The sequence below is a fragment of the Anguilla anguilla genome, chromosome 5, assembly GCF_013347855.1.
Source record: "Anguilla anguilla isolate fAngAng1 chromosome 5, fAngAng1.pri, whole genome shotgun sequence".
In the NCBI taxonomy this organism is placed as follows: Eukaryota; Metazoa; Chordata; class Actinopteri; order Anguilliformes; family Anguillidae; genus Anguilla; species Anguilla anguilla.
Window position 1 is genome coordinate 46,085,661 of NC_049205.1, and position 23,402 is coordinate 46,109,062.

Consider the following 23,402-nt stretch of genomic DNA (forward strand, 5'->3'; position numbering starts at 1 on the left):
ACGTAAGAGTAGTCAGTGTCTACTTTGAGGTTTCAGCCTTTGTTTTTCTCTGTGGAGATTGCATTTGGAGATTGCGTCATGAGGACCAGAGAACTATTGCTGAAAAACAACCACATTCACTTTTGAATTTCCACAATTTTTATACAGTACCCAATGTACCACACCATCAACGTCTTCCACATGACATCAGCTTTCCAACAACACCAAGCATGATTACACTGTATATGGAAAACTTGAGTTTTACATAATGCTGATCCAGTAGAATGTTTTGCGACTCTATCAAACCCTGCTGACTCCCTGTCAGCACTATAAACACAGTCTGTTTTACTTCGGCGGTTATATAAGGGTTATACTTCTGTAAACCACCCTACACAGACAATAATTGTTTATGTCATAGTTTTTAAATGCGTGTATGTTCACCATTTTACAGAAATGGCTGTTTTTGTGTTGAGTCCCCTATTTTCAGCTGCAAAGGTATGTCAATGGATGAACCTACAAGTAAATCAAAGCAATAGTGTAATATTTGGTTGCATAGCCCTTAAATGCAATAACTACATCAAGTCTATGGCCCACTGACATCAGCAATTGTTTGGTATCCTCTTTGGAAATTCCTTTCCTGGCCTTCACTGCTTTGAGTTGTTTGTTTCAGGGGTTTCTGTCTGTAGTTTTCTGTTCAGAAATATAAATGTATGCTCTATTGGATTTAAATCAGGTAAATGACTTGGCCAATCCAAAACTTTCCACTTTTTCCCCCATTGATGAATGTTTTGGTTGCATAGTGTATTTGGGGTTATTGTCTTGCTGCAGGATGAAACGCCAGCCAATGAGGTAGGAGGAATTTCTTTGGACACAGCCATACAGAATCTGTTGTACAGTTCTGAATTCATCATACTGCTGTCATCCTCTGTTACATTATCAATAAAGATGAGTGAGCATGTTCCAGAAGCAGCTATACATGCCCAAGCCATGACACTACCTCCTTCATATTTCACAGATGAGGTCGATCAGTCCATAAAACTTTGTTTCAGAACTCTTGTTCCAGTACTGTAAAATAGTAAAACATGCACGCATTGAAAGACCATTAAATAAAAGTTGACAGCTGGTAGGCCTACTTTTGTCTCAAATTCCTCTTTTGATCACCAATACAAATTCCTTAAGTATACAGCAAAAATAACAAATTTCACTTCACCGTTACCATACCCTTGGATGGCACTGTAATTTTTGCTTTGTTCATATCCACGAATCATTAAAAACAGCCATCCATATAGTAAAATGACTGTTGTGATATTGTACATCGAGATACGTGTTTCTGCTCCACACTGCATTTAAATAGATTTTTCCCGTGCAATACACAACATATAACCAAAACAATTTATTACAATATCAGTAAAAAAAGAGGCTTAAAATCAATTTGCTGTAATTAGTTTTAAGTGCGCGACCGGGTTTGTCATGTAGCGTATCCTGTTTGACGTGTCCTCGCTGTGTAAACAAACACGCCCGGTCTGTAAAGCTCCTGTCACAAGACGGCATGGGCGGAAAAAGGAGGAACAAAGTCCGCAGAACAGGTAGGCGAGTGAGGCCAGCTTGCGCCGTCTGATCAGTTTCCCAAAAGAGCCACTGACGCGTTAAAAAAAATCTCCATGTGTTGGAATCTCGCTTTCTAGTAAAAGAGGAACAAAGCGTCGAAGCTGGATGTAAACACTTTCCTCAATAAAACGTTTCCCTATCAGAAGTTTTTGAAGAAGGTTTTTGTTTCTGTTTCAAGAAACTGTTGCCATGGCTCTATCCGAGCTATACACCAAGGTAGGATTGTTTTGAATGAGCTATAAAGTGACAAAAGTTTGGTGAAGTTGTAACATAACGACATATAACCTACACGTCCTTGTCTGTTACTCTATGGATACCCTCCATCTGGTTTTACAAAATTAAATTCTCCTAGTTGCTTTGGATACTCAGTCTGCTCTTATGGAATGCTGTAACATATGGCGAACACTAAGGATGTTGGTACACTGACTGTTGGGAGGACGTAGGCGGTTCTCCATTGCTGTCAGCAGCTTGTTGGGTATATGAGACTCAAGTTAACTCCCTTCGTTTATGTTGTTATTTCTGATATATTAATCGAACCCCTTGCTTTTATGGTTACAAACCGAACTGCTTATTTGACATATTTTGTAGCAATAAAGACAACAGAATTAGGAATCGTGCTAATTTAATGGCTGCGTCTCAAATTATTTGGAGAATGTAGCTCTGTCAGTTTGAAATGATGTAATCTCACTTTCACCTTACCTTTTCTGCTTAGTACAACAGAGTATGGATACCGGATTCAGAGGAAGTATGGAAGTCAGCAGAAATCTTAAAAGACTACAGAGCTGGGGATAGTGAACTCGAATTGCAACTTGAAGACGGTACTGTAAGTAGGGCTGTGAATTACGCTGACATATTTTTAATATGTAAATATGTGCAACGAATAACACTAATACGGCTCATAGGATAGTTAGTCAGATCAAAGTGCATGGTTCTGAGTTATTCTGTGAAAGAAAATTGCTGTTGGTCAAATGCTTCGAACTAAATTAAAATTAAAATGTGGGCTGTAAATGACCTACTACAGCGTATCTGATTATTATATTTAAATATTGGTAAGAATACAAAATAAAAATAAAAAAGGAATTCTTGGTGGGAAGTTTATGCAATTTTAAGCTCTTGCAGTAGATGCCATTTAAAATCTATTCTTATTTTGTGTATTGACTATTTTGAAGGAATTGAAATATCCTCTGGACTCACAACTACCTCACCTGCGGAACCCTGACATCCTAGTGGGAGAGAATGACCTCACAGCTCTCAGTTACCTCCACGAGCCTGCCGTCCTGCACAACCTCAAAGTTCGCTTTGTGGAATCAAAAATCATCTACACCTATTGTGGTGGGAACAGATTTAAAGAGTCACCATCCTTTAAACACATTGCCTGGTTCAAATTCAGTTGAAGGATTTTTCATTGTGTCATGTAAATGACCTCATGCCACAATGTATCAAGGCTTTTAATTTTTTTGTTTTGACTTTCAGGGATTATTCTTGTTGCTGTTAACCCATACAAGCAGCTGCCCATTTACGGAGATGCTGTTATCCATGCATATTCCGGACAGAACATGGGAGACATGGACCCCCATATATTCGCTGTGGCAGAGGAAGCGTACAAACAGATGGCTAGGTATGAACTTAATGTGACCACAAATTCCACATTACTTTGTTGGTTCATACATATTGCAAGTGAGGGTATTTGTTTCTTTAAACTGTTTACAAAATTATTCAGAAACAACAAAGCTGCAGACAGAAAATGGATCTTTAGTGCTATGGTTCACGGTCATAGTGGATTGTCATAAGAGTTTCATTTTCGTTTCTAGGAACAACAAAAACCAGTCCATTATTGTTAGTGGAGAGTCTGGAGCAGGGAAGACTGTTTCTGCAAGATACACCATGAGATATTTTGCAGTGGTCAGCAAGTCTGGCAGCAATACACGTGTGGAGGACAAGGTTCTTGCATCTAACCCAGTAACAGAGGTAGGTGCCCATTGCGAAACATAACCAATGTTTCTATTCTAACTTGCTTATTTCATGTTTCTGTTTCATTACAATATAGAGGTCAAAGACCATAATACCGGAGGCCATGACATGGTCAGTTTCCATTTATGTTCAATGAGAAAGTTGAATACTTATTTCTTGTGTTTCATCAGTAATGTTTTGTAATTTGCAGGCATTCGGCAATGCAAAGACAACCAGAAATGATAACAGCAGTCGTTTTGGGAAGTACACAGAGATCAGCTTTGATAAGAGGCATCAAATCATTGGAGCAAACATGAGGACATACCTTCTGGAGAAATCCAGAGTAGTTTTTCAGGTATTATAAAAGCATATGACCAAAGTCAAATTCGTTTAGAAAATGGTTTAAGTAAAATAAAATTTTATTTTGTATGCATTTAAAAATAGTTTAGAAAGGTATCCCTGTGTGCCAGTTTTGTGTTTTTTATTAATTGCAGAAAAATGTATTTAATAAGTGGCAGTCTTTACTAGAGGTCGGAGATTTATTGTTTGGCAAATAAATATGAAAATAGCTCTAGCTTTTTCTGATAGTTCCTCTTGCTGAGACTGAAATAAAATGTAAATAAGTACCAAACTGACATTGCAACTCAAAATTCTTCATTCATTCACCAAAGGAGCGTTGGTGGGTTAAAAGTGTATTTCCATCCAATAATTTGGTCTTTTCCTCAGTCAGAGAATGAGAGGAATTATCACATATTCTACCAGATGTGTGCCTCTGCGGACCAGCCAGAATTTAAGCACCTGAGGCTGAGTGAGTATCTGTGGGTGGAAGGTGGCAGGGTAGGAAACTCATGAAAGACGAACTGTCAAAACCGGTTTAATAAACTCTACTAGCCTGCAAAAAAGCACTTAGCCTATCTGTTGTAATCCGAATACTCTTGCCATATGCCACATGCCATATATGGAGGTGAGTTTTTTCGGATCGCCTTTGAGTGACTTCATTAAATGTATATTAATAGAAGTTCTGCACACTTGTGTAGAAGCATCTGCAAGTTAAAACGGCAATTCATGCATGGGGGACCATTTAAGACCCACTTGGTGGTGTGGCTATGTGGCTGTGCTCCTGTGTGCTATGTGTGTGTGTGTGTGTGTGTGTGCGCGCGTGTGTGCATGTGTGTGTGTGCGTGCCTGTATGGTGGGGGTGAGAGTAAGGGGGAGGAGCTCTACTTTTGTAATCATCTTTTGTTACCAATGTGCAAGTGAATTATTTTATGAATCTAGTGATTTAACTCTGTATTCAAATACAAACCTCAATAGTGCCTGAAGTGTACAGACACGGTGCATGCTTTGCGGCTATGGATAATGCCTTTGTTCAGCAGGGTAGAGACTGCAATAGCTTGATTGAGGATGCTGCATAGTTTTGCTCTTTTTTGTCCCTGTCAGTGCCTAAATATGACATACTGGTCTGTATGAACTCTCTTGGGCAAAGGTTTGTGTAGTGACTATCAATACTACTGTCATCTGATAAATAATTGAAATGTTTACTATGAGTGTTTGTTTGGCAACATTAAGATTATTTTGTTTGGTCAGATAAAGTATTTGGCATGCCACCCTCTTTTATGTTGTATAGTAATCCCTTATATATCCAACATTGTTGGGACAACGGAGAGGATCAGAATTTGAGAATGGATTGCCTTGCAACATTCAAAGTTCTTTTTCCACCAGGTTATTGGCTTTAACTGTTCATTCCAAATTAACAGAGGTGAATGCGCCATAGTGTCAGATAATGTGAAGGATTGCTGCGCTGTATTTGAAACGCACTTGAGAACGGCATCCCTGATTCTTCCTCTTTGCTGGGCATGCAGTGAGCGCGGATGAGTTCAGGTACACCTGCATGGGGGGCCAGACGGACATCGACGGTGTGGATGACAGGGCGGACATGGCAGAGACACGCAGGACCTTTTCTCTGTTGGGTGAGTGTTAGTGACTCGCTGAGTCAGTCACAGGATTGTAACTGTTATCAATCACACGCAGATGCTGCCTTGCCCAGTGCTCCCGCTCCTTGTATTTACATGTGATTAATGCTGCGGCCCTTCCTTTGTAGGGTTAAAGGAGGACTTTCAGATGGATGTCTTCAAGGTTTTGGCTGCGATTCTGCACTTAGGCAATGTAGAAATCAAAGCTGTCGGGAGTGACCAGTCGTCAGTCAGTGTGAGTTTCATTTCCCCTTATTTTGAAGTGTGAAGAGGGAAGGAGAGTGAAGATTATAGTCGCATTTGACTAGCATCAAGGTTCATAAATCTAGACTTGTGAGTGCCATCATGGATCTTCTATGAATTCTCATCTTGGGAACTTTGGTGACTGTTTAGGTGTGGTGCTATTAGATGTTACATTATATATTACACATTAGACAAGTCATCGTTCAGTTTGAATTTTATTCCCCCAGTTTTGGCATGATCGCAGGGTAAGAGGATGGTTATTATATAATTATAATAATTATTTTAGACCAGGGTTACTCAAATCTGGCCCATGAGGCCAGTAGTACTGCTGGTTTTTTTCTACCTGATAATTGATTGATAGATTGTTGCCTCTGATTTACCCCATCTGATGCATCAGGTTTAAATCATTTCTGATTAGAGGAGAAGAATTATGAAAACCAGCAGTACCCCGGGCCTCATGGGCCAGATTTCAGTACATCTGTGTTAAGACTATAATGGATAATTAAACGTACGATGGGCATCAACGGTACCATCTAGATTTGCTTCAGAATTGTTCCACTCCCACTGATAGATTTAGCACAATGACTGCTAGCGGAACCATAACCCGCGTCTCTAACGGTGCTCCTGCAGTCTAATGACCAGCACCTGGCAGCGGTCAGCGATCTGCTGGCAGTGAGTGGCGAGAGCTTGTGCCGCTGGCTCTGCCATCGTAGGATCGTTCTGAGGGCCGAGACGGTGGTCAAGCCGATGCCCAGGGAGCACGCCACAAACGCCCGCGATGCCCTGGCCAAGCAGATCTACGCCCACCTGTTCGACTGCGTCATCCACAGCATCAACTCCGCGCTGCGCGTCCCCGGCAAGCCGCACACCTTCATCGGAGTGCTGGACATATATGGGTAAAGAGGACAGTAGCATTGCACTGGTGCTGATGGGAGCTTGTTTTTATCTGGGCTGACTCCTAGCATAATGCGAGTTTTGATTGCATCACTCTTATTCGGTGATTCCCACCCCCTTTCCCCCTTTGTTTCAGCTTTGAAACATTTGAAATCAACAGTTTTGAGCAGTTTTGCATCAACTATGCAAACGAGAAGCTGCAGCAGCAGTTTAACCTGGTAAAACCTTTTTCCCGTGTTCTTATTATGGTTAAACCACAATGCTTCAGTGTCTATTTATAGAGCGCCAATTGTCGTGCTGCTGAATTAAACATGGTTATGTGCCAACAGCACGTGTTCAAACTGGAACAAGAGGAATACATGAAAGAAGACATCCCTTGGACGTTGATTGATTTCTATGACAACCAGCCTGTCATTGACTTGATTGAAGCCAAGATGGGTATACTGGACCTGTTGGATGAGGAATGCTTGGTGAGACCTGCTCCAATTTGTTGTGCTGTGTAAACAAGCAGGAAAGAGGAAAAATAACTAGCAGGTCTATTGCTTTGTTTGAAAATATTCTTATTAATGTGCGTTTGTAGTATTTGTACTTTGTCATGCCAGATACATTGTACACACTATCCAGTGTATTTTTGCTTTTATTATCCAACCATTTCTGTGTGAGATTATTGAGGAGATTGGAGGGGGAATGCAATGGCCATAGAAACCTACTGCAGCTGTGAATGGTTATTTCTCAGTTGTTCCTCTGCTCTACAGTTTCCACAGGGCACTGATCAAAACTGGCTTCAGAAACTTTACAACAACCATCTGGATAAGAACACCTTGTTTGAAAAACCCAGGATGTCAAACGAAGCTTTCGTAATTAAACATTTTGCTGATAAGGTAAAATGTTTTTGAATTTTTTATTTATTTATCCAAGCCAGTTCTGTCCTGCAGATGGCACCCTTGTATTAAAAAATGTGTGTTCTTCTTCCTGCTTTCACAGGTGGAATATCAGTGCTGGGGCTTTCTAGAGAAGAACAGAGACACAATGTATGAAGAACTAGTCGACATTATGAGGGACAGTAAGGTACCAGCCAAAAATCAATTTTGTGCACATCAGCAGTTTAAATCAATTCAGAGTTGGGCACCTAAACAGTGTACTCGTGAAGAGAAGGTAGATACACGCATGGGTTGGAGATTGTGCGGGTGTATCATGTCCAATCGTGTTAAGCATGTTCAGACATTGATTTGCAAAATAGATTTTTAATTAAGAATGCACAAAATCACTGATGTGATCTTGAGCTTTTTGTACTTCAGTATCTTGTGCTTATGTGGGTGCATGTATTCCCATGGTGCAAACTGTGGACTTGCTTTGGCTGCTCTGAGAGGTGTCACTGCCTGCTGCGGCCTTATGGGATTCTGCAAAGTGGCTGTTTTCAGCCAAAGTCATTTGTTGATTAAAGCTTACCCGCCAATGATCTGACACATTTTCTGAGGCGGTTTGCAACTTAATTTTTTTTTAAATAATAAATGATCAGTTTCACCACAATCATTTCAACATTCAAGCCTTCCACAGAGAGTGCAAGAAGAATGTACTCTCATTACATTGATCAAAAAGAAACAAACTTGTACTGCAAATCTGCTCTTAACACAGTGAGGGGTTAGTTACTTAATAGCCTGCTGTTTCAAATGGGCTTTGAAAACAATTCCAAATACTGGAAGATTTATTTACCATTGTTTTGTTGTCTTTTATTCTTTTCTAATTAATTTTCAGCTTTGATGTTGAACGCCTGTAATGTAATGTAATGCAATGATGAATTATGGTGATACTTCACTACCAATGCACAGAAACCACCGCTTTCTTTTGCCAATGCTTTAATTTCATATTTTTGCAAGTCACTTAGAGGAGTCGGAGATACTAGAAGTGTAAATAGAATTCCAGAGCCAGTATTTTGTCCTCCCATGGGTGTGTACTTAACTTGAGCTAATGTGCATTTTCAACTATATGCGGGGAAGCACCTATCAATATTGAAGATAAGCATGTGTGCAAGGCGGGTCTGCATACCTGTGTAGATAATGCAAGTACTGTCAACTTGGCAAAATCAGGCTTATGCAGGTGCATAAATCTGCCTGAAGTTTGAATAGGGCCATTAACTAAAGAGTTAAAGATTTCTACTCACTAAGTCTTGAGAATATTTGACAGGCTGGTGGCATTGTGGTGTATCCAATTAACCCCACTTTATTTTTTATCAGCTTTTACTGCTGGCAAGCTTTTTCCAAGAGGAAGAGCTCACTACTGCCTTAAACAAGGGCATCAAAGTTAGGCCTGCCAGACCGAGCCTTAAGCCTACCAACAAACAGCTGAAGACTACTGTGGGCAACAAGGTACTAGTGCTAAAAGTTTAAATAATGTAAGGTGAGAGCAGTTTCGCCATTCTGTTCTCTCTGCTTTACTGCCTGTGTGTCTCCTGGGTCTTGTTTGTAGTTTCGCAGCTCTCTGTATTTGCTGATGGAGACTCTAAATGCCACGACTCCCCATTATGTGCGCTGCATTAAGCCTAATGAAGAGAAACAGCCGTTTGAGTAAGTTCACCTGCGAAATCTTCAGGAGTTTGCACTTGCATTAGAAAGGTTTCTATGATGAAGAAACTCTACCGCCTTTTATTATTTGTTGCATTTACATCAAAAAAGAAAAATAGGAACTTTGCAACACAGACGCTAGGAGCATGCCAAAGAAAAACAAAAACACGTCCCTGTGAATTGTTTGGTTATCTGATGTCATTATCCAGGACATCTCACACAGCTTTCATTTACTATTACCATTGAAAAAAACATTTAATACATTTATTCACCTTGACATGTCTGTATAAATATCTTCAAGTAGCTGTTTCAGTAGCATCGTCCCAGTATTGAAGCCTGTAACCTGCATGGGCTAATGTGGAGTGTTGGGCTGTGTGGCTTCCTGGGCAGTGGAGCATGGTGCTTGTCTCTCCTGTTTTATCAGGTACGACTCAAAGAGAGTGGTTCAGCAGCTGCGTGCCTGCGGCGTCCTGGAGACCATTCATATCAGCGCCCAGAGTTACCCCTCAAGGTGACCTCAGATCAAGCTTTGCCTTGTTTTTTTCACCATGTGTAGTGTTGGTTTGGCCTCCCAGTCTATGGCCCATACTGAATAAGTTTGCTGCTTCAGTGCAGCGCTTCCTCTAATACGAGCACATGCGCATGTTCTGTGGTTTTACACTGAGTTTATTAGACTTGGGGCAGTCTCCCTGGGCCCTGCTCTGCTCCCCAGCGGCAGTTGAAAGGGAATTTGCCTTTTGATTGGCAGGTGGACCTACATTGAGTTTTACAGCCGGTACAGCATACTGATGACACAGCCAGAGCTGGAGATAAACGACAAAAAACAGACGTGTAAGACGGTGCTACAGAGGCTAATTCAAGTGAGTGTTGCTCCCATTGATACTTGCCAAAGAGGTTTGAAAGATGAATAAGCTGAGCTATTTTTAAAGCCTAGGAGGTGTTTTATTTTGCTTCTTGCTTTTGTAGTGGCTTGTGTTCAAAAGACCGATTTTATGTTTTATGTGCCAATATCTGTCCCATGTCCTCCTGCTCAATGTTTTAGGACTGCAACCAGTACAAGTTCGGGAGGACCAAGATCTTCTTCCGGGCGGGCCAGGTGGCCTACCTGGAGAAGCTGCGGTCAGACCGGCTGAGAGGGGCCTGCATCACCATCCAGAAGCATGTCCGTGGCTGGAGGCAACGCAGGGAGTACCTGCGCATGCGCCACGCAGCCTTCGTCATCCAGCAGTATGTGCGCGGGAGGAAGCGCATCCGGTGAGCCTAGCACTCGTCCTGAGGAGCATATTCTACACTACTGCACATTCTTAGTTCTGCATAGCACACACACCTACATGCACATATATGCATGCACCTGTACACACACACACACAAATTAGCAAAGCATGGCTGGTCCAAGGTTTTAAGGTTTTAAAGTTGTATTCCTCATTTGCAATGTTTCCCTAGCAAAGCTATCACGGCTGCTGCCCTGAAGCAGGCCTGGGCAGCCGTAGTGTTCCAGAAGCACTGCCGTGGTTTCTTGGTGCGCCGCGTCTTCCTGTTGCTGCAGGTCGCCACGGTGACCATTCAGGCCTTCACAAGGGGATGGTTGGCTCGTAGAGACTACAGAAAGGTAGACTGTAATATGATGTTACGGTGGAATAAAATGCCCATCTGTGTGAGTGTGCGTGCGTTCGTACGTGCATGCGCGTGTGTGTGTGTGTGTGTATGTGTGTGTGTGTGTAGAGCCCCATTTTTCCTGGAAGTGGAAGTTAAATCCCCTCCCTATGTGTGTGATGGTCTTTCAGATGGTGGCAGAGCAGAAGGCTCTGATCCTGCAGAAGTACGCCCGGGCCTGGCTGGCCAGGCGGCGCTTCCAGACGATCCGACGGCTGATTCTGAATGTGCAACTGTCCTACAGGGTCCAGCAGCTGAGGAAGAAGCTGGAAGAGAAGGTAAAAATGAGAAATTGTCCAGGACACTGGCATCCCCCCATACTGTTTGTGAAGACTGGCATTGCTATCTTTGGTTATAATACACACAGTAAGTGTTTCCCTGTCATCTGACAGAGTAAAGAGTATAATGGCCTCCTGGAGAGGTTGACAGGCTTGGCCACTTCCCATGCTAATGGCATGGACAAGCTTCAGAGGCTGGAGGCGGAGCTTAGCAGATCAGCCAAAGAGAAGACATCTCTGGAAGAAAGAGAGAAGAAGTCCAAGGAGGATGCTAACCAGGTGCCATGCAACCAACCTAATTCTAAACCAGCTTCATTTTCTCTTAATTTATTGGCAATGCAATTAAAACCCCCATGCATGTGATATGTGGGCTTCAAAATATTTTGTTTAGCCTCTATACTTATTTATGTTTATTGTAGCATTATGAGAACAGATGCCAACTTTGGTACTATCAATAGATTATTCATGAAAGTTGATGAGGTAATTGAGTCCCAAAGTACAGAATATTAGTAGCACAATTTATTTAAGTTATTTATGTATTCATTAGGCAATCAGTCAGCTTCAAGCTCAAAATCACAGCCTTTTGCAAGAAAAACAGGACCTGGAGAAGAAATTCTCTGATTCAGCTAAGGAAATGAAAGGTAAGAAAAAAGGTCAAATGTGCGTTAATGTTGTTCTTAGTAAAAAAACCAAAAAAAACAAGATTGACCTACTTGTTAAATACTTCAATTCGTATCTTTTCTGCCAGAAAACTTTGATAATTTAAAGAAAAAACTCCAAGAGGATCTAGAAAGAGAAGAAAGACAAAGAAAGTAAGATGTGCATTCTTGATTAAATTTTGTGATCAAAGATGAGCTGTGATACTGTGTGTTTGCAGTGTTTTGATGACAAACAGTTCTTCATGACATTTTTGTCAACAATGATAGATTGAGTTCTCAGAAAGTGTATAGCCGTTGATAGAAATAATCAGCCAGACATAACATACAGTAGTGATGTGCAGCTGGATGATGTTACTGTTTTCTCTGATTCAGGCAAAAGGTGCAGCTAAATGGCTTGTTCCTAAGAGGCAGCACTGGTGTTACTGGCTGAAAGTTGCTTTCTGTCAGCATTTGTCCAAAATATTTTGTCATCAAAAATATGACAGATAAAGACGTACCAAGGTTGATTGAAAACCTGAGACAAACAATTCCAATAATGATAATATGGTACAATAAAATGGTAGTAGTTTCGATGAATGCTCCTTTAATGTTCTTAATTTCCCATGTCAGGATTGTGGAGAATAACTTTGAAATCCAGAAGGAGGACTATGAAAAACATATACAGGCCTTGAAAGAGGAGAACAGACGACTGAGAGAGGAGAAGATCGCTCTCCAGCAGCAGATTGAAGAAGCGGGCCAGGTCAATGATGACATACAAGCGCAGATGATGCAGCTCACAAAGCACGTCAAGGTAAAGCCAGGAGGTGCCACTTTTGTTTTTGCTTTTATTACAGGAGAATCTTGGTTCATGGCAGGAGTTATGAGAATAGGACCTTTTTTAATTGGTTTTCTTTTCTCTTGAACAAATAAATTGAAGACTAAACGGTCGTAAACACAGACCTTAGATCTAGGATAGCATTATTCTGTATACATTTTACAGTTTTAAATTCTGTTATGTTTGTAACAGCCTAATGTACCATTCAGCATTTAAAATACCTTTGAATCCAGTTATTCAGATTAAAGCCCATCCCTATTTTCTAGAGTTGCAGATACACATATATTATGGCTTCTATTGATACCATAAACAACACCATATAAAGGCCTTCATAATCAAGAGATTCGTGGCATCTATGGGTAATCTGTGCCATAGATCACCTAACCATATGATCTGTCCTGTGGTACATCTAGAAAGCTAGCCCAGCTTTTAAATTGTCTTTATATTGGCTGTACAACACCTGAAAATGGAGCATACAGTCCAATATTTAGCCAATAATCTTTTTGGAAAAGAAAATTTGCATTCACATTATAGGTGAGTAGCAGAACATATTCACTTTTGGGGAAATCATGTTATAGGCTATTGTGCATCTTTGAAGGTTATACCAGAGTTGCGGAAAGAGATCCACACTCTGCAGCTCCAGAGAGCTGAGCTGGACAGAAAAATGAAGGAACAAACACTGGAAGTCCAAGGTACACTCAAACAATGTGCATTCTTTTCTCCGTTCATGTCAGTATTGTTTGAAATTACTATAAGATCTCCTAATAACATTACCTTAAGCACTACTACAGTTCCATTTCCTCCCTTATATTCTTATGATATGTGATATTTGATCAGTAGGTACAAGAGTTGGCATTATTTTGACAGTTATTTGGCATTTATGGTATATATCCCATCATAATGTCCCTATTATTTTCAATAAGATGTAGTAACTAATGATATTCTGTTCTTCTGTAGTGAAAATGACTGAGGTTACAAGACAGCTCCTAGGTGGTGTACAGGAAGAGATGCACATTTCCAGGTATACCTTTGGTGGAAAAGGCATCTTCATTCTGTCAGAATATGAACCCCAGGGAAAAAAATCTGGTTGGACAGACAAAGCATATCTTTTCAGGGCCACTGAAGTGGTCCACTTTCCCTCTAGGTTATTTTCAAGATTGACTCCCCCTAGAAGTCTCATATTAAATATACAATTGTATATATATTTTTTCATTGATCATTACAATGCACGTTTGTGAGTGTTGAGAACCCTGTGTGACCACAATAGAAGTGACACACTATTCAGTTGTACTTACTCAATTCATTTTATTCATAGTTTAAATGAAAATGGTCTTGAGCAGATTAATGAAGATGAGACATTGTTCTCTGCTTTTGCCGACCTGGGGAAAGCTGCAAGGTTTGTAGCCTTTTTTTCTGTATTAAATTACATTGGAGAAAAGTCTCAAGATATTGCATTCAGTCGTCTTGGCACAGCCCTGGGAAATGCACGTTCTCTGAACATCCTCTTTGTCTGGCCTGTTCCCAATCCATTTGACTCAAAGGATGGTTGAGAGCCACTCTCAGGCAGAGAGAGAGCGCTACGTAAGTGAGATGGAGAGCCTGAAGTATAAAGCAGAGCACCTGGAAAGCGAGAACAGCCAGCTGCAGAAGCTCTTCCAGGAGGAAAACAGCACTAACGACAACATCCGAATGGAGGTCACCAGGCTGACTTCTGAGAACTTGGTAGGGTTGAGTGTTGGGTGCATATACACATATTTGCACACACCCCCCCATTTCATTTCCTCATTTCTTTCCTATTTCCTATGCTGGGAAATAATATTTGGCTGGACCTCAACTGTCGCTCCTTCCAGGCTTCCTGGGGGTGCAGTTTCAAGACCTCAGGAACTTTTAACAGGTGTCCCCCCTGGTTCAGTCCTTGGCCCTCTCCTCTTTATACCGAATCTCTTGGCTCTGTCATCTCCTCACATGACCTTTCTTATCATTCACATCATTCCTATACTGATAATACACAACTCTTTGAACCCCCCCCCCCTTCTGGATATATTGTGATTTCTGGATGTACCTCAGCTTGCCTGCAAGGCTTCTCAAGCTTCATGGCTAATCATCGACTTAGCTAAAACCCAGATTTTCTACTACTCTACTTCCAAACTAAGTCTCCCCGCTTGCCGGACCTATCCCTCAGCCTGGATGACACCACAGTGTCATCCTCTCCATCTGCCAGGAATCCCAGAGTGGTAATGGACGGTTAAATGGACAGTCCACAGATTCTTCCTGTAAAACATCTGGGAAATCTGTTCCTTCCGCACCACCTACCTCTCAACCCCGCTCGTAGTCTAGGCACCGATCATCTCCTGCTTGAACTACTGCAAGTCCCTCCTTACTGGCCTCCCTTCCTCCTCCATCAGACATCTGCAACTCGCCTGATCCACAGCCTCCCCAGATTTGTCACTCCCCATCTCATCTCGCTCCACTGGCTACCTATATCAAATTCAAATCCTTGGTGCTGAACTGTCAGGCAGCAAAAGGCACGACTCTGGTATATCTTCAAAAGATCATGTGGTGGTGGCATGAGCTTTCCACTGCAGTCAACACAGCAGAAACCCTGCGCATATTCCCATGCAGACTGGAGACTCACCTCTGCACATTGCATCACAGCTCCCCTGACTACCTTTACATCTTTTTCCCTCTTTCTTTTCTTTGGATTTTCTTTTGGACAATGCTATAAATATTGTGGTGTGAGGTTATCTGACTAATCATACCTCATGGTTACAATCCAAATTGTTGTCTGTTAGGTTAATATTACACTTGGTGATTAATTGAATGGACCTCTGTGTCTTCTAAGTGATACTGCATTTTTGCATTGCTGAGAGTAACTCTGATGTTCGCTACTACTGTTTGGCGCTCGGGATAAAAGCATTGTAATGTATGCAAAGTCTGTCTTGTTGAAGAGCACAAACTGAACATGAACTGCAAAGGAAACTATGATTCTTGCTCCTGTATCCACTGATCATTGGTGTAATGGCTGAAAAGTTTAATTATGCAGTATCATTTTTTCATTAGGATGCTGCTGTGATGGCACTGATTTCTAACTACTGATATGAACGGAGAGAGTGGTGTACACATTGCTGGGTGTATGAGCCACTTGTCTCTAGCTAATGTGTGTGTGTGTGTGTTTGTCTCGATGAACAGGTGATCCCCCAGCTGAAGCAGCAGGTGTCAGAGCTGCAGATGCAGAAGGGGGAGCTGGAGACCCGTCTGAATGCACAGGGCACAAAGATGAAAGGTGCTAGCCAATTACAAAACAGTACAGAACAGCAATACAGTCACACACACAACAGTGTCAGTGAACCTGTGAAGCACAAGACCTGCCAGTCAACCCTGGAAATTGTAATTTTCTGCAGCCTTTTTCTCTCTGGATGCGTATCAACCTGGCTCACATAAAATTTTTACTTTGAGTGAACTAATTTATTGTACTCCTTATGAGAGCGTTAGTCATAAAAACACTGCATGATATCAGCATTTTGCAGTGTACCTGGACCAGAGGGAAGAGCAGGCTGTTAACATGGTGATGGGAGAGTGAGGCTCTGGAAAACTTTACATGTGTTGAAGCTAACATTATCTACTGGTCTGTTTTAACCAATCAAAGTAAGATTTTTTTAGTTTATTAATTTTATTTACAGTTTATGTTTTCTTTTCTCCTGCAGAAAAAATGGATGAAATTTCGACTGAGCTCAACAGTACTCTGAATGAGGAACTGGACAAGCGTAGGTGAGGGGCAATTCATGGATGAATGTGTGATTGAGAGATTAAGTCAAAATGCAGAAAAATTGAAGCTGCTAAAAAAAGTTTTGTATATATCCATTTTTGATAGAAATTAAGAACTCAAAAGAATTTATAAAATTGCTGCACATTTATAAATGATATATACAGCCTCCTTCTGTGAAGTAATACAGTAACAACTAACAAGAAAATGAACAGAATTTCACCTAGCTTATGTCTAGCTCTTATGACATGCACAGAAGTACCCATCTGTATTCTATAATGTTGCTATAATGACTAATTGAGTACAGCTTCTGTCCAGTTCCTTGGTTGTGTACAGCAGTCTTCATCAGGCAGTTGGCAATGTTCCGTGAACTACAGAACTGCTGTTTACTGTATGCGTTTGCTGCTCTTGCGTAGATAGTGTTTATTTTAAATGACTGCTTTGAATCATAGCATTGCTGTTTGAATCCTGCAGGTTGTTGGAGCGGCAAAAGGCAGACTATGAGAGGGAGAAAGAGGAGATGGAGAGGAGGATAGAGGACATGGAAGAGGAGAATAAGCAACTGAAGAAACAGCACCAGACAGAGAGCGAGGCCAAGATCCGGATGAGGCAGGAGGCTTCGCGACTGATTGCAGAGAACATGGTGTGTGTGCGTGTCTGCATGCATGTATATGTGCATGTTTCACAAACATAATCTGGACTTTTCAAGCAGATATTTAACTGTTTTCATTTTGAAGATTACCTTAGATTTGTGGAACCAGTAAAGCTGGTTTTAAAAGTAGTTTGTGTTTCATTCCAGGACTTTGAGGAACAGCTTGACTTGAAGGACCGGATGATAAGGAAACTACAAAAGCAGATCAAAGCCCTAAGGGCATCAGAGATTGGTAACTGAGAAAAAGCACAGATTTTACTATTTGATATGAATACTTCTTTCCAGAATAATACTTTTGGTATTGATGAGCATTCGTGTTTACATTTATTTCTCCAGCCAATCAAATCCCAGCAGCTGCTGTCCCAAAAGAGTACCTCGGAATGCTGGAATACAAGAGAGACGATGAATCCAAGCTTATTCAAAATATTATTCTAGGTATCGAGACAGTGCTACCATCTTGGTCTTTGATTTGGCTGCCAGTGTTCTTGTTATGCTGTTATCAATGAGTATTAGCCATGTTTGCATGAATATGTCATGGAGAGTTCTTGTGTGATGACACTCACCAACAGACAGAAAGCTTGATTACAGATTTAAAGTAGGGTGCTGGATGGAGGTACATGTAAAGTGGTACAAGAGTTACATGTGTAACATGAAAATGTTACATGTGTAAAAAGTGTACACTCAATGACAGATCTGAGGTGGGATCTCTCTTTGTGAATTGGAATGTGTTAGTGCATTTGGAGGTCCTGTTGAAGTTGGTCATGTTGAGTGTTAGCTGTCTTGTATAGTGGTGGTATTGGCTATGTGTAGGAGTGTTCTGCTGAATTTGATTTCGTGTGGATCTCCTGCGCTCACTGCCCTGTGCACTTCTTACAGACTTAAAGCCACGGGGGGTGGTGGTCAGCATGATTCCTGGCCTGGTTGCCCATATTCTCTTCATGTGCATTCGTCACGCCGACTACCTTAGTGATGATGGCAAACTCAAGTCGCTCATGAATGCTATAGTTGGTGGTATTAAACAGGTCGTTACGGTAAGACAGCATTTTGTCTTTTGTAATTACCTAAATTCAACTGACAGATTATCAGCATTGAGTTCTCATTCTAATTAGTGTTGGTATTTTGCTTCTGGACTGACCTGAAATCTGTTCAATCCCTTCATCATATTTTTGCTCACAGTGATAAATTGTTTTGTGCATAGGAGTGCAGGCCATTGATGCATAGAGAGAACTTATGCGCTTAACATGATCCAGTGTACCAGCATACAGAGGATATCCATACACTGCACTACACAGACCTTAGAAATACTGTAACTGCATAGAAATATTTCACATTTCCTGCTGGTATTTTATTTAACCCGGACAGGAGATGCAGCTGTGATTTTGAATGATTGCTGTTACCATGACTGTCATTGTCCTTCCTCCCTAATCCAGGACCACCGGGAAGACTTTGAGATGCTGTCCTTCTGGCTGGCTAATACGTACCACCTGATCAACTCTCTGAAGCAATACAGTGGGGAGGAGGTACAACACTGTGCAAACAGGAACAGGACTAATCTCCATCACTCATGTGCCCACAATGGGCACAGACTGTACCTTACATCTCCCCCCAGTTCATCTGGCACAAAGTGTATAGAAATTTATTTTTACACAGTCCGGTATCAAATCCAGATGGTGGAATTCTCATTTAATCTCTGTGAATGTTTTCACAGTGATGGAAATTCAAATGCTGTACATACATACTGTATACTGTATGAATATTACAGTAATATGAAATTAAATTCTTAAATTTGTGTATTAGAACACGCAAATACACACAAACAATAAATTTGGGTTTATAAATCAGTTTGCAGTCAACTTATTTTAGGTTACCTTGGATTCATTTAATTTATCCTTGAATTACACTAGACATTTGTTTTTTACGTAGTACAGCATGCATTATATGTCATTATATGAGAGTGACCTGAAGATGTTGGTTTTCTTCCTTAAAGGAATTCTTGAAACACAACACCCCTCGTCAGAACAAAAACTGCCTGCAGCATTTCGACCTGTCCGAACACAGACAGATCTTCAGTGACCTCGCCATCCGCATCTACCACCAGTTCATTACTGTCATTGAGAAAAACCTCATTCCTATGATAGGTGAGAGGAGTATTTAATGTCATATGTGTACCTCAAATAATGAGTGGCAAAAAAACTCCATGTTGTTATGGTGACCTTGCAATAGGTCCAAGAAACTGAGACGTAGGCATACAGTTTTGTTCCAACTGAATGGCGTTCAGTGCAGGCTTCCTCTTGTGGATGCGTTAGTAATACCCACTTGATTGCAGGTCCTTTGATCATGTTTTCACATTGTACAACTAACCTGCTTTATAATACTTCAGAATTGGGGATAATACCTTTGTAATGGTAATGGATGAGAAATATATGACACTTTCCATAGTCCAAGCAGTTTAGGTTTACAGACAAAAATGAGACTGTAGACTTTTAAGGGATTAGTATATTTCCCAGACCAATGTGATTGTCATATAAGCCAAACAAACAAAATTAGTAGTCTCCTCTAATATAGATCAAGATCAAAGGACATGCCTAGCATTCCATCTACTCAGTAAATGTGCCATTGAATTTCCCCTTCATTTTACTTCAGTGCCTGGGATGCTTGAGCATGAAAGCCTGCAGGGAATCTCCAGCATGAAGCCCACGGGATTCCGCAAGCGTTCTTCCAGCACCTACGAGGACACAGAGGCCTACACCATCTCCTCTATCTTACAGCAGCTCAGCTACTTCCACTCCACCATGAGCCAGCATGGAACGGACCCTGAGCTCATCAAGCAGGTGGTCAAGCAGCAGTTCTTTCTTGTGGGGGCGTCCACGCTCAACAATATCCTGCTGCGCAAGGACATGTGCTCCTGCAGGAAGGGCATGCAGATCAGGTGACATGCTAGGAATATTTCTATGAGATTTTGTTTTTATTAACATGGTTGCTTTTTAAGCTTATGCTTGCTATTATATAATGAAACTCAGGCTACTCATTTCATTCAAAAAACAGACTGCAAAAAAACTAGATCGTCAGACAAGTACAATTGTATTCATGTGTCAGTGTTGCATTATGATACAGCAACAGTTATCATATTTTAGGGGTCCAAGCATGAAGCCTGCTGTTTTTGTTCTGATTTTTATTAGGGGTCCAAGTGATTTGGCCACTGAGGGATTCTGACACTGACTGGCCACATGATAAGTGGATTAATATTGGCTGTGTGTGCTTGGACCCTGTGTATCACTGCTTGCAAATAGTTCATTTGTTTTTTTCTGTTACCACTGCTCTGTTTTTTATCATAAGGCGGTTTGATTAATGACGTGTGTGTGTATGGCAGGTGTAACATTAGTTATCTGGAGGAGTGGCTAAAGGAGAAAGATTTGCAGCACTCCAACGCCATGGACACCATGGAGCCACTGTCCCAGGTTGCCTGGCTTCTCCAGGTCAACAAGTCCACCGATGAGGATGCCAAGGAAATCTCCACAAAGTGTACTGAGCTCAACGCTGTGCAGGTAACAGCCAATATCAGCAAGCTTCTCCACCCACCCCTTTCACATGGGGGAATCCCAGTAGCAGTGTCGATTAATGGATAGGGATTTGGACTTGCAACACCAAGGTTGTAGGTGGAATTCCCAGAGCGCTTGCAGGGCCATGTGGGTTGGCCACTGCCATTGTACCCCAGAGTAAAGTACTTAACCCGGATTGTCTCCGTAACTATTGAGTTGTGTACATGGATTGTATGTATAAAAAAACATAATCTGTGGAAGTCATTCTGAATCAGAGAAATCTGCTAGATTCCTTGAAAAGAATTACACTATTAAAAGTTAAACTCTCTGTAAATTTGTCTGTTATGTTGTCACATTCCAGATTATCAAGATTTTGAACTCTTACACACCCATAGATGATTTTGAGAAAAGAGTGTCACCGTCTTTCGTTCGGAAGGTTCAGGTGAGATTTCATTGAATATGCATGCCATCTTTATTCTAACTGAACAAAAGGTATGGGCAGATAATTACACATTTTCAGTTTCATTTTAGTATTGCAGGTGATTTGACAATTTTATGTGATTATATATTTTGCTGCAGTCATTACTACAGGGTCGTGGAGGATCCACACAGCTGATGCTGGATGCTCAGTACCACTTCCAGGTCACCTTCCCATTTAGCCCCTCCCCTCAAGCCCTGGAACTGGTCCAGGTTCCCAGCAGCCTCAAACTGGGCTTCCTCACCAAGATCTGATATCCACACTCACCCACCCATTAATCAGTCAGTGCTGGGCTCATTTTAAAGCTAAGTGTTTGGTCCTAAATCATGGATTAGCAATACATATTTCTGTATATAAAGTGATCAGATGTATGGAGGATGTCTTTGTAAAAATCATAATTGTTTTTAAATCTAATGTAAAATGTTTTACAAAAATGCATTGAGAGATGTTCATGCTTCACTGCCTTTAAGTGCTGATCAGTCAGTGTTAATTTCACTCCAGATTGTTTTTACTTATCATTAGTAATTTTGTAAGGATGAATTATAATTGTGTACTCTGTGATTGAGATGGAGGGGATCATGATCACGATCATCACTGTCTTTGTTAGAATTGTAAACAATTTGATTTCCAGGACTGTGACATAGAATTAAAAAAGGATTGTGGTGTCCTTTTTTAATTCTGTGTATACAAAATGCATCAACCTTCCCTGTGTAATACTGTAGGAAGTTTTCATTGTCATATGGTTGCACATGTGAACATTCAAATGTAATATTCACAACAACTAAGGTCAAATCTCTTCCTGTATTGCTAGTCACAACATTCTCTTTCTTTTAACATTGAATAACTGTGTGAACATGTTTCAGATATAGTTTAAAACCCCACTAACACACTGAAAGTATTCTAATGTACAGCGTGGCAATGTATAAACTACATACAGTAGATGTAAATATTAGATGTATAGACTATTCATAAAAAATAAAAAAATGATCCAAATATTTTAATATAATGTTTCAATAACCTTTAGTTGTATCTTTTGTTACACCGTAACTAAAATAACATTTCATCTCAAAGCGTTCATTTATATTTAAATATCTTAAATTGTTTGTTGATTCTGTGAAGTCATATAATTTCCTGTCATCTTTGATGTGATTGATACCATGTTGTTTTAGCGATGCGTTGCACTTCTGTTCATTTACTCCGTTTATGTAACCCCAAATAGTCACAGTCTCAATATCTCGGCATTTGAAATGAAGTACAGTATTTAAAGTCAAAGGCTGAAACAAAAGTATGCTCGACATTTTATAGTTCTTATGAGAAGATGCTATTTTTGTCAGTTGACCCTATAACCTACACTAATGCCAAGGCAATGCAAAAACTTTAATGCTTCTCTAAGTAGCTTACAGTTTCAGTACCACAGGTTCAATCTGCTTTCCCTGTCAGACACAGCACAGGCTTCTGTGAGTGTAGGTCCACTAAAGCATCTTCTAAGGTATGGGCTTTATTTTACTTTTGTTTAATGTATGGGTCTGTCTGGATTGAATTGTAATGCTGTTATTGAGGCTTCCATTTAATGTGTGACACTTGACGATGAAGGTTGAGATTAGTCTGTTTGATAGCTAGATATAACGCAAGACTTGTTTACTTTCTTGAGAAATGTGTGAATGTGTTTCAGTTCATTTTAATTCACTTTAAGATTTTTGTCCAGCTAAAGTAAATCCACTGAGATGCATGTACTGCATAGAGCTGGCTGTAGAAACAGGCCTGTTCAACATCTGTTTAGGCTGTCAAGACAGTGTTCATAGAATAAAGCACAATGAATTAAATGCTTGGAATATTTATTTGATCACACCGAATCATTTTTATTGTCAGTGTGACTGTATTACCTTCGTCAGAATACAGTCTAATCTTTAATGTGTGAAAGCAATAACTGATGCTATGATCAGGTATCTAAGCACCAGGGTTGGAGTTGTTTCTATTTCAATTTAGCCAGTTGTAATCCACTTCCTGAATTGACGGAACTGAAATGGAATTGACCTCAACCCTGCTAAGCACCCACCACAGAATAGAGACACTGTGCATGATTACATTTATATGGAAGTAGTAGATGACAGTTAAAAGCTGAATCCTATTCTGGTCTGCAGTGGGAGCGAACCAAAGAGTTAAGGCTCTAATGTACAATGTAAATAGGATTCCCCCAGAATAGGAACACTGCCTTTTGCTTGTGCTGCGACGGCCTGATCCTTATCGGGCTGCCCAGGAGATTATACCCTGCTTATCCCATATACAGCTGTCAGCTCACTAGCAGACCACAGTGTGCTGAAAGAGACCAGTGGGGAAAGGGCCATCACTGTAGTATGA

At 40.8% G+C, this 23,402-nt stretch overlaps 1 protein-coding gene across 1 annotated transcript; it reads left to right on the forward strand.

Moving 5' to 3' along the window:
* Window positions 1-1,572: 1,572 nt before the first annotated feature.
* On the forward strand, window positions 1,573-22,855 carry myo5c (myosin VC). Its single transcript, XM_035416569.1, has 41 exons — window positions 1,573-1,803; window positions 2,300-2,410; window positions 2,757-2,919; window positions 3,061-3,205; window positions 3,399-3,555; window positions 3,749-3,892; window positions 4,264-4,345; window positions 5,400-5,507; window positions 5,639-5,745; window positions 6,384-6,649; window positions 6,784-6,865; window positions 6,977-7,117; window positions 7,403-7,528; window positions 7,632-7,715; window positions 8,882-9,013; window positions 9,114-9,211; window positions 9,633-9,719; window positions 9,957-10,068; window positions 10,251-10,462; window positions 10,652-10,817; window positions 10,993-11,139; window positions 11,254-11,418; window positions 11,687-11,780; window positions 11,888-11,951; window positions 12,408-12,588; window positions 13,211-13,304; window positions 13,570-13,633; window positions 13,928-14,008; window positions 14,154-14,334; window positions 15,802-15,895; window positions 16,317-16,380; window positions 16,850-17,018; window positions 17,175-17,259; window positions 17,364-17,462; window positions 17,904-18,058; window positions 18,458-18,547; window positions 19,015-19,165; window positions 19,671-19,956; window positions 20,398-20,572; window positions 20,928-21,008; window positions 21,146-22,855. The coding sequence occupies exons 1-41, from the start codon at window positions 1,777-1,779 to the stop codon at window positions 21,296-21,298; spliced, it is 5,223 nt and encodes a 1,740-aa protein (XP_035272460.1). The 5' UTR covers window positions 1,573-1,776; the 3' UTR covers window positions 21,299-22,855.
* Window positions 22,856-23,402: the final 547 nt, after the last annotated feature.